Genomic DNA, 11,372 nt, shown 5'->3' on the forward strand with positions numbered 1-11,372 from the left:
AAGCAACCTAGATATTCAAGAGGTACCTATTTATTTAGTTTAGTTACATTTATTTTGTATACAAAAAGTTACATATATTTATTTTGTATACAAAAAAAGCCCTATAATTGTTTTTTCCTGATTTGTTTGAACTCTCGCGATAACATAAAGCTCTATGTGAGACCTCACAGCGGATATCCGGCCTCTTTTCCGTGGCGGACCGTCGTTGGGTCGGCTTGACAAAATGAAGGTACATGTTTTCACACGAAAAGTTACACTTCTCTTCGTTGTATATTAAAAATAGTCCCCTGTAGGTGATGGTACAAACATATTACTCTCCCCAAATAACTGTGGTGTGTGTTTAATTCCTCTGTGGCTCAGGATGAGCTTTGATTGTACCAGGTGCTAACCATGGTAGCTTCTCTCAGCATAGTAGCTGTAGAAACATGGCTGCGTTCAGGGTAAAATGTGGACCCGGCTAAAATGTCTGTGAAGCACCAGCAAAGGGCGCAATGTCGTTTTGCTAATTTCCATAGTTTAAGGTTACTCCCTGATAGTACAACTTGGTCTTATTCCGTCACTGTCCTGTAATTGACCTCTGTAAAGCCTCTTGTGGGGAGTTTCTTGCCGGTAAAGTAATGCTCCTGCCTTTTATATGACGTTAAATGGTATAATATTTGGCCTGTCATATGTGTATAGTTGTTTATGTAACCAGTGCACTTGACTCGTACTAATTTGGCATTTTGTTTCGAATAATAAATGTTAACTGATAGATTCCCATGCTGTGGTGAAATATAACATATTATTGTTCATTTTGCAGCTGAACATCTCGTTTCCCGCTACTGGCTGTCAGAAGCTGATTGAGGTTGATGATGAGCGCAAGCTTCGAACATTCTATGAGAAGCGCATGGCCACTGAAGTGTCCGCTGACCCTCTGGGCGATGAGTGGAAGGTGAGTGTGGTCTTGATGGGCCATTACAGATGTACGGATGGCACACTTGTATACCCTTTCTGATTTGAATGTGGTCATTAAGGGGTGGACAGAGTGTCGCCAAAAAAATCAGAGCAGCTCACCAGATGCACACAGACCTCTGCACTATGTCTGTATGAAACAGCAACGCTCTGACACTAAACTAAACTATTACTTGAAATTGACTGCTTTCTTGGGCATTTCTTCAATAACATCCCAGCAAGTTTTCTCACTTGGACATTAAAGGAGTGACTCTGTTTTGCAGGGCTACGTGGTTCGCATCAGCGGAGGCAATGACAAACAAGGTTTCCCAATGAAGCAGGGTGTCCTGACCCACGGCCGTGTGCGCCTGCTGCTCAGCAAGGGCCATTCCTGCTATCGCCCTCGCAGGACTGGCGAGCGCAAACGCAAGTCTGTCCGTGGCTGCATCGTTGATGCTAATCTTAGCGTTCTCAACTTGGTTATTGTCAAAAAAGGTAACATTTTCATACACGCACTAAGCTCTGTGGAGCAGTACCACGTTTAGCTCTTTTTACTGAACTGTTGCATCATACACACTGCTCATCACCCAAACACTACTAATTAACAAACTCAAAACATAAGCTTCCATCAAACTCAGAGCCCAGTGGGAATGCGTACACACTTTTCTGATATATAGTGGGCATTCACTAATTGCAGAGTAAACTGTTGGGCTGATGCGTGCTGGTGACAGCAGAGGAAGGCACTCTGGTAGCACACAGATGAGGGCTTTACACTGCAGACAAACAGGAGGATATGTGCTGCTTTCAGATAGTTATTTTCCAACTCTGCAGGGAGTACAAACAGACGCTCTGAAAACCAGTAGCCTTATTTGAAGCACATCAGGTTGTGCACTGCACAAAATCTCTTTAGCATTTACCCAACTCATGTTACTGTGAACACGATCTTTACGACTACATGTGAATGTTGTATTTGGCACACCGGTAAACCCTTTCTGATTGGTCAGTAATCATAAAGGGGGGACAGGTGTTGCAAAAGAAACTGCAGAGCTGCTTACCAGATGTGACCAAGCTGTTCAGTGCGTGGTTGAACTGCATTGCTCTCCCATTTTTTTTCCTTTTTTCTTATCAAAATTATGCTTGCGTGCTTGTTTGTGTTACCCTGAGTAGTTCTTGCCACCTTTTTTAGTGTTTTAAATTAAATGTGACGTAGATTAAGTTTTTATGATACATTAAAGTTGTACAATTTGAAAGTCTCTAAGGTGTCGGATTTTAAAGTCTGAATAATGCATGATTCAGGACTTCATAGTTTCTGTTTATTTTTTGTCTTAGGTGAGAAGGACATTCCAGGGCTGACCGACAGCACTGTCCCTCGCCGTCTTGGTCCTAAAAGGGCAAGCAAGATCCGCAAACTCTTCAACTTGGCGAAGGAAGATGATGTTAGGCAGTATGTTGTGAGACGACCTCTGACTAAAGAAGGTAAGATTGTTACTATAGAAAAGACTGTTTAATCCTCCATTAACTTCAAATTTAATTTTATTCAAATTGTAGTATTTGAATTGTATTTTGCAGGTTCATTTAATAAACCTTTCATTTTGTAGCTTGCTTGTTTAAACTGTAACTTTGTTTAACAAGGAACTTAAGACGCCTCCTGATTTTACCAGACCAAATATGGATGAAGTTGAGCCTTTTTTGGTTGAGGCTTTTTAAAATGCATGGACTTAAATGAAGTTTAACTCCAATTCAGCGTAATCATTTTTGGTCAAATGAGATCTGACCGCTTATAACTGGCAGATTTCTGGCTCTTGGAAAAATAATCATTGCCTGCCAAAATGTCACCAGTATGGCAGATGTAATTGATGGGCTTTCCACAGAACGAGCTTTAAAAAGATTGCTGTATGTGTACCAGAGCAACAGTAGTGTGAAAACACTTTTTATAATGAAGTGTGAATGTTGTATTTGGCACACCGGTAAACCCTTTCTGATTGGTCAGTAATCATAAAGGGGGGACAGGTGTTGCAAAAGAAACTGCAGAGCTGCTTACCAGATGCGACCAAGCCGTTCAGTGCGTGGTTGAACTGCATTGCTCTCCCATTTTTTTTTGTTTTAAATAAATGACAAGTGGTAATTATTCTAATTAAATCCCATGTTTTATTTTTTCCATAGCAAAACTATGCATGTTTGTTTGTAATACCCCGAGTAGTTTGTGTTCTTGCCACGTCTATTGTGGTGGTAGTCTGTCAAAATTTGGGGAATTTTCAAAGTAGAAAAATTTCCATGGGAATATATTAACACTGCTAAAGTTTCTTTTTTTTTTTAGTAGGACTGATGCACAGAAGCAAATCTAAATTTATGCAAATATCGCTTTCACAATCACAGCTGAGGGTACCCATCTCAAAAAAGTTGTCATTGCTAAGGCTGACCACTAGGGGTTGATGAGGAAGTTTTCCATCCAGGCAAAGTCTGGCATTTAATGGGATGGACTCCAGAGTATCTGTCACATGGTGACGTCCTCAAGATCAGACACATTTGAGCTCACATGATCATACACAAATGTCACAATCCACACGGGTGTAAAAGGGACACTGACCCCTCATTTCAGGCAGGTAAAATGACAATTTGTCAGTTTGGTCTGGCTAGAGCAAAGAAAACGGAGGGTGCAAAGTTAAAGCTAAAGAGTATTTAGAACTCAAACCAGTGAGGCCTGACAAGGTTTATGAATATATCAAATGTTCAGAAGAATATATTGCGTTCACTGTTTTGAACCCAGTTTTGTTAAGTTCTGTGGGGTTAATGGGAACTCATTGGTGGACTGGGGCATTTATTACGTAGTGATGTGAGTAGGGTGGGAACTACACATGTGTAGTTGTTCAAAAAAGACCTTGTTCTATCAAATGTATAAGGGTGACATTTGGCAAAAGCTGTTTTACAGATCTTTTGACCATACTGTTTTTGAAAATTGCAGAGCGAAAGTTCCCATGTGAAATTCACTGGAAATTTGCCACCCCTTTGCAAACTTGATATTGACCATTGGTCAGTTTTACGTCTGCCCTTTCTTTTATTTTGACTGGAGCACTTTAAAATCTTCTGTGGGCTTGGAGGGTCGGGGTTCTACCTGTGGGTACAATGTTTTGCACTGCTGTAGTTTTATGGATACAGTGAACTCTATTGTCAGAATGCTTTGCCTTTTTTGAAGTTTACATGAAGTTTACTTCTCATCCTGTTGACAGGTAAGAAGCCTAGAACCAAGGCACCCAGGATCCAGAGACTGGTGACTCCTCGTGTGCTGCAGCACAAGCGACGCCGCATCTCCCTCAAGAGGCAGCGCACTCTGAAGAACAAGGAGGAAGCATCAGAGTATGCGAAACTGCTGGCCAAGAGGATGAAGGTACAGTATATTTGCTGTACAAATTAATATGATTAAATTCAATCGTTTGACGTTGGTTTTATTCATACAACAGGAGGCCAAAGAGAAGCGCCAGGAACAGATCGCCAAGAGGCGCCGCCTTTCATCTCTGAGAGCATCCACATCCAAGTCAGAGTCCAGCCAAAAGTAAAAGTTGAATAAAGAATGACCTTTTGATGAAAAGGCCTTGTAGTGTGATTCATTATTTATTGGTTGGATAATTTCAGTATCTAAGCTTTAGACGGGATTTGCTTATTGCAATTCTCTACTGTAATGAAATAATAAAAGCTGGAAGATGACCACATAGAAGCACTGTTGTATTATACCTACAACAGTGCTTCCATTTGGTCACTTTGTGAATATGTTGGTGATAAAAAGAAAAACTTTTTAGCCAAAAAATGGACTAGACTTTCATTTTGGTTGTGCTTAATTCACAGAAAAATGTAGAAACAAATGTGTCCTTGCTGTGAGATGCTTGCATTTCCACAAACCTGACTAATTGGGCCTGGGGGAGGCCTCCTGTTGTGTCCATAGAAATGTTCCTTTAGCTATAATCTATAGTATGGCATAAAACTTCTCCATGGAGAATGTTCCATAAGTTTTATACTGAATCTTCACATTCACAAAACCAGAAATTTTTTAAGCATGTTTGAAAGATTTGATGGGTTGGCAAAATCTGCATCGTTGGCACCAAGTCATGACTGAGTAGAATATGTAGATGTATAAATTATAAATTACACTAAATCAATGTACTGAGTTTGAGTCATTCAGCGATTGCTTTACTCGGTCTTGAGGTACTTGTCCCCTACTTCCTGCAGGGACATTGGTCTCATTTGACCTGGCACCGTGGAAACAGTGTCTTAAGCTTGTGAAAAGGCAGGGCAACACTACAAAACTTAAAAGCAAGAATGAGTTTGAATGGAGAACAGGATGAGGAGCAGAAGAAATGTAGAGCGAAGTGTTCAAAGATATGATTAATGTATTTTAAGTGTGGTACAATAACTTGCACTATTGGGTATTTATTTCAAATTTGGGAAGAACAAACTACTATTATGTTTATTAAAAAAACTCAAAGTCCTACATGTAGAATTTAACAGTGAAATACCATCCTGCAGTTTTTAACTGGTCAATGAACCAGTTTCTTCTAATTACCAAATGTAAAATAGTATACACATGTTAAGGTTCAATAATACATAACCCCCAAAATCGCAATTCTATTTTTCTGAGATTAAATGGGCAATGCATAATAATGAGCGTACAATGTAAATATGCCAGAATTATCCCAACATGTTTCCCATTTGTAGCCCCTTTCACAATAAACACTTTCTAGTATTAGTTAAAACAAAAAACCTTTAGGATCAGTGATCACAGACCTGGTTCTTCTTGAGCAAAGTTTGAGGAGCATTTTAAATGTTTAATGTGAGATGTTGGAGTCTGTTGGCAGCTGGGGGGCGCTGTTTCAAACCTCTGCCTTTGACAGCACCTGTGACTATAGTTTTTTGTACAATATTCAATTGGCTTTAATGTAGCTCAGTTTGTCATTGACCAGTTTTACAAAATTCCATGGGTGAGAATATCACAGTGAAGAAATGTTTTAGCAGTATTTTCTTTCAAAAATGATCTGATTTGTTAAAAATTACACATTAAAATTTACAGTTTTATGTTTTTTAAAAGTCACACCAAGATAAATAAAGTGACACAATATCTGCGTAAAGCGATAGCTACATTTTTCATGAACATTACTTCTGAAGCAAAGGGAAATGGCAAAAAGGTCTGGCAAAATCTAAAGAAAAGAGAAGCACAAAATGAGAAATTGAGCTTAAAATAAACAATACTATAGTGTCGAATTCAAATCAATTAGTCACTGAATTCAATAATTTCTTTCTTAACTCTGTCTTAGAGATAACAAAGTTGTTTCCACCACCTGAGCTCAGTATTAGACCCATTGACCAAGTGTTGCCTGTTTTTAGTCTACAGGAAATAACGGGGCTAGAAGTTGCCAATATTATTGGTTCATTAAAAAACTCTAAAACCAAAGACATTTATGGGCTGGATACACATTTTTTAAAGTTATGCAAAGACTCTTTTGTTGCACCAATAGCACATATGATTGACCTATCATTTAAACAAAAAGCTGTCCCATCTTCATGGAAACTGGCTACAGTCACCCCAATTTACAAGTCCGGTGACATCAAATATAACCAACTACCTGCCAATTAGTCCAATTAGTATCCTTCCAGTAGTTTCCAAGGTTGCTGAAAAGTGAAAGCAAAAATTATAAATGAACACTTAAAGGCCATTCTGCTCTACACACGATGCAGTTTGGGTTCCGTGTAAATCATTCCACTGAATCGGCAAATAGTTTCTTTATTGAACAGGTGAAAAGCAAATTAGACAATAATACATGTGTTGGTGCAGTGTTTTTGGATCTTAAAAAGGCGTTTGACACTGTCAATCATGACATAATATTGACAAAATTAACAAACTTCAATTTTTCTCCAGATGCAATTGAATGGATTAAATCATACCTACTCTGCAGGAAGCAATGTGTACATATTGACAGTGTCACATCATCCCTTGTAGATGTTCCAGTTGGTGTGCCTCAAGGATCAATACTTGGCCCGCTTTTACTCTCACTGTATATTAACGACTTACCTTCAATTTGTTTAAATGTTGACTTTCAAATGTATGCCGACGACGCCGTGATTTACACGCATGCGAGGAGTATAAAAGAGGCATCCTCCATTTTAACTACAGCAATGGAGTCTGGAAATGAATAGCTGCTTAAATCTTGTCTGTTGCTAAATACTAAAAAAAAACTGTTTGTATGATGTTTACAAAGCAGCCACAAGATTTAAAACATTCAGGAGTATTCTTGAGAGGAGAAGAATTACAAATTGTAACTGAAGTTAAGTACCTTGGTGTCACACGTGACTCTACTTTATGTTTTAAGAATGATGTTAAAAGAATTGCCAATACAGTTAAATTCAATCTCCAAAATTTTAAGCAAATCAGGCCATTTCTAACCCTTGATGCTGCCAGAGTGTTTCTCCACTCAATATTATCTCACATTGAATACTGTATCACAAGTTGGTCTTTAACAAATTTAAGTACACTCAAAATAATGAATCACTCTACAAAAAATCCCTAAATGTCTTTGATAGGAAACCGCTTTCTTTCCATGTTTGTAATATTTTAAAAAAGCATAATCTTTTTTGTTTTGATCATTTTAAACATTTTAAATATGCATGTTTTATCTACAAAGTGCTACATGGATTAGCCCCGCCTCCCATGTCAGACCAGCGCCTCCTCCAGAGGAGACTGTGAGGTGCCCTATAGAAAAACTGCCTTTGGACAAAATGCTCTTTCTGTGAAGGCTACTAAGATCTGGAACGGCATTCCTCTTCAAGTAAGAGTGCTCCACATTATCCACTTTTAAAACTCAACTCAAACTCTGGCTGAAATCAAATCAGTCATGTGATCATTAGCCAAAATATGTACCTCCCTTCTTTTTAACTCTTCATATGTTGTACTAATGTGATGTATTTGTTGTACTCGTTACCTGCCTAGGGACTGCAGATGTAAATTAGCTCTGTAGCTATGATCCGGCATATTTACATTTGTTCACAACAGATGTTCATTAATGTGCATTGTCCCCATCAAATAAATAAAAAAAATAAATTCATCCACAATTTGTGTCTTATGTCTTTATTGCCCAAGTGATAGTTCAACACAATGACACAAAGCTTTCATAATCAAGGTGCTATTTACATAAACTGTCGGTGTGTTGCAGCTACTTGCATCCACAGTCAGTAGATTTGGACAGCTTCAGCTTCCAGGTGGGACTCTCCTGCCATGGAATGACTGTGAGCCAGTCATTGTGAGAAGGCGAGTCCACAGCAGCAGGGCTCGAGGGAGTGTCTCCTGTGTTAGTTTGTTGAGGACCACTTAATGTGTACATCTGTGATATGAACAAGATCACGATCATGGCCTGATGCTGAAGGTACTGGGGGAGTCTCGATATCAAGGATGACAGACAAGTTGGAAGACCCTGAGGCCAACGGGGAGACCTGGACAGCGTCACTATGGCCTGTAGAAAAGATCAGTTTGATGTGTATTAATAACATGCATTGTAATAGTATCACAATGGACGATACTTCAGCATAAACCTTTACCAATATCACTTTTAAGGATGCAATTTACTTTAAGAACAAGTACAAATGCTCACAGCTAAAGCACATTGGTGAATCTTGTACCTTGTAGGATCCTCTGTATGTCTTGGTGCTGACAGACAGAAGTCTCTCACGATATGTCCTCAGAGGGGTGGAATCCGACCTCTCCACCGAATCTTTGATGGCACCACCACAGAAAGAAGCACATATTTGTTTTTAGATGTTATCAGTGCAATTTCTAATATTCAAACATTTGCTAAATTAACTTATAAATGATGTACTTAATCAGCAACTGCTCTGTTCAAATGTATTAAAAAAGGGAACATGTCAAATACAGCCTTTATAAACTTAACCATGTTATACCAGTGTTCCTTCATGAGCTTAGTTGTATTTCAATTTACGATTCACATTTTTGAGCACTCCTGTACTGAGACAGGACAGAAAATTACCATCCCTGTCTACTTCTAGAAACTTTAGTGATTTTTCAAAATGGTTTGACCGTTTCATGTATGTAAGGTTCTAAATTGTCAGACATTTATCAACACTAAAAACGCAGAAATTAATCTGTTTGCTGCGATGAAACGCCACAGTGAAAAGCAGGGCCCTTCAGTTCTGCTCTTTTGAACAGAAAGTCAATGGCCAGAGTTATTACCAAGCCATTTTTATCGAGCCAAATTATTCCCTAATGTAAGAAAGATGGACTGGCATGGGCAGAGTTGTTTTAGTTTTTCCTCGATTGATGCATAAAAGACGGAGCCACTGTCAGTGTTAATGGTCATGTATGTTATTGAAAATGTAAATTCATTAACTAGATATAGTTTAAAACTAAAAAAAGCATAATGTGTCTTCTTTACAACCAACCTTTTACAGAACATACCTTTTTCCTCAACAGTAGAGGGCAGCATGCGGTCCACCAGAGCCTCTGACACGTTCAGTGCACAGTCCAGTCCTGCACTAGCCACAATCACAGCTTTTTCTATGCATGGACTCAAGTGACCGTTGGTGTGCAGCACTGTGTTCACAGCCTGCTCCACTGTGTGCTGTATGCAGCCTTTAGTCCCAGTGGCAACGACATTCACCATTTCTTTGGCTTCATGCATTTTGTCTTTTGCAACGGCAACAATCTGCAGGAACAGATTTTACATAATTTCACACTCACATGATGTGGTGTAACATCCTTAATCTTGTATTAAAGCATTAGACCCAAGTTTACCAAGCAGCCATTATGGCCACTGGAACAGACCTCATGATAACTGTGTGGATTCATCTACAAAGTATAAGGCGCCAGCCTGGAATCATTTTGTGCAAAATGCACACATGTTAAAATCAGGGGAACATGGCCAAGGGTTGAGGAAGTTTCCAGGCTGGCTATGAAAATCGTGTATAGTATTTGTACTTTTACCTCTTCTGTTGGTGCCTGAATCAATGGGAAAGTAGACTCCAACCAATCCAGACTTTTACACGCCATCTCATTCGCCATAGATACTGTTGAAATATGCATTAGTAAACCAGCTGCTAAAGAAAGTACTGTTTTAGAATTTCTTTTCGTACTCACTTTGAGGCTCCAATATGACCAAGACAGGAGAGATGGTGTCTGTGGCCACTGTGCATAAATGAACTGCATGATACTCCAAAGCGTCACAGAGAATCCTCAGGTTGGGACGGGAGCATTTAGTGTCAGTGTACAGGACAGACAGTTTGGACCAGGCAGAGCGCATAATGGGAAGCCTGGCCATCCTGGCAGCAGCACTGTCAGGCTCTTGGATCATTTTCTACAAACATCCACAGTACACACACATTTAAAGATGCACGATGTAACTGCAGATACTCACCTGTTTGTCACCAAGGACACATTATTGCATTTGAATGTTCTATAGTGTGGGATAAACATGTCAATGTTGCATTTTCTTAATATTGCAGAGGGTATTGCTGCTTAAAAATACACGGGAAACATGTTTTCTTACTCTGAGTGAGGTCACCTCTCCACAGATGTGACCTGTTCATGTAGATGACATAGACTACTCTATTCAAAGTAATAACATCCAGAGAGAAAAGTGGACCCTTCACCACAAAGTTATCCTGCAGAGTGCAGCTTTAAGAAGGAAGTGTGAAGAGGTTCATAGGCGAGGCCCACGTGAACCAAACACACATTAAATAATCACACACACACCTGGTTGTTGTTCAGAGGCATTATCGCTACATGAAATCTAATAAAAATACAAATAACCCTCTGAAATCCGGATAACAGGAGAACAACTAACAACTTAACAACCAGACAGCTCGAGATGATGAATCAAGTCGCACGTGCGGCGCTGATGGATTCAACTCTCACGAGCACGTGCCGCTGCCAATTTAACTGATAGGTTTGATCTCGCGATATCTGACTTGACAGACGTGAAACATTGAGAAATGTTTGGTTATTGTACATGTCATGTTGCAATTAAAGCCATATGTTGTGAGGCTGTATTTGATCTGAGTTCAAACACTTTGTTCTGAACATGTGTGGCCTATTTTAAAAAGACAAAAGACTCAACTTTGCACAGACGGATGTATTAAATGATGTCTTCGCCAACAGGTTGGTCCACCTCAGTCTGCTTCAGTCTGCGCACATCTTGGCTTAATGGCGCAGCTTTGTGAGAAATGGCACAGATGAAGGTGTTACACTGGTGACAGAGCTGGCAGAATATGAAGTGGCCTGAGTGTGATTGTTGGCGTTTGGGCGCAGTTGGAGCAGGCGGACAGGCACGAGAGCCGTGTGTGGTGCTGATGCTGCTGCTGGTGTCTGTGCCGCAGCAGCATCACGGGGCTCTCCTCCTCCTCCCCAACAAGGGGCCACTAAATGTTTCTTTAGACCAGCACACGTCAGA

General features: G+C 39.7%; 2 protein-coding genes across 2 annotated transcripts; one reads left to right on the plus strand and one right to left on the minus strand.

Annotated features, from left to right (window-relative positions):
• The first annotated feature begins 147 nt into the window (after positions 1 to 147).
• On the plus strand, positions 148 to 4,516 carry rps6 (ribosomal protein S6). The gene is made up of 6 exons (XM_033968459.2): positions 148 to 229; positions 800 to 931; positions 1,215 to 1,425; positions 2,260 to 2,406; positions 4,158 to 4,315; positions 4,389 to 4,516. The coding sequence occupies exons 1-6, from the start codon at positions 224 to 226 to the stop codon at positions 4,482 to 4,484; spliced, it is 750 nt and encodes a 249-aa protein (XP_033824350.1). The 5' UTR covers positions 148 to 223; the 3' UTR covers positions 4,485 to 4,516.
• Positions 4,517 to 8,031: 3,515 nt separating this feature from the next.
• Positions 8,032 to 10,757, minus strand: LOC117390425 (perilipin-2-like). The gene is made up of 6 exons (XM_033988550.2): positions 10,676 to 10,757; positions 10,061 to 10,277; positions 9,908 to 9,990; positions 9,383 to 9,629; positions 8,590 to 8,681; positions 8,032 to 8,423 (listed from the first exon to the last, which is right to left on the minus strand). Exons 1-6 carry the CDS (start codon positions 10,694 to 10,696, stop codon positions 8,127 to 8,129), a joined length of 957 nt encoding a protein of 318 aa, XP_033844441.1. The 5' UTR covers positions 10,697 to 10,757; the 3' UTR covers positions 8,032 to 8,126.
• Positions 10,758 to 11,372: the final 615 nt, after the last annotated feature.

The sequence above is a fragment of the Periophthalmus magnuspinnatus genome, chromosome 1 (genome assembly GCF_009829125.3).
Source record: "Periophthalmus magnuspinnatus isolate fPerMag1 chromosome 1, fPerMag1.2.pri, whole genome shotgun sequence".
NCBI classification, from domain to species: Eukaryota; Metazoa; Chordata; class Actinopteri; order Gobiiformes; family Gobiidae; genus Periophthalmus; species Periophthalmus magnuspinnatus.

Excerpts from the sequence above, each read along its gene's own strand:
- rps6 (XM_033968459.2), top strand. Across the intron at positions 2,407-4,157 it reads ACGACCTCTGACTAAAGAAG|GTAAGAAGCCTAGAACCAAG; the intron begins GTAAGATTGTTA and ends TCCTGTTGACAG. Across the intron at positions 4,316-4,388 it reads TGCTGGCCAAGAGGATGAAG|GAGGCCAAAGAGAAGCGCCA; the intron begins GTACAGTATATT and ends TTCATACAACAG.
- LOC117390425 (XM_033988550.2), bottom strand. The coding sequence starts at position 10,696 with ATGCCTCTGAACAACAACCAG. Across the intron at positions 9,630-9,907 it reads TTCAGGCACCAACAGAAGAG|ATTGTTGCCGTTGCAAAAGA; the intron begins GTAAAAGTACAA and ends CTGTTCCTGCAG. Across the intron at positions 8,424-8,589 it reads CATACAGAGGATCCTACAAG|GCCATAGTGACGCTGTCCAG; the intron begins GTACAAGATTCA and ends TCTTTTCTACAG.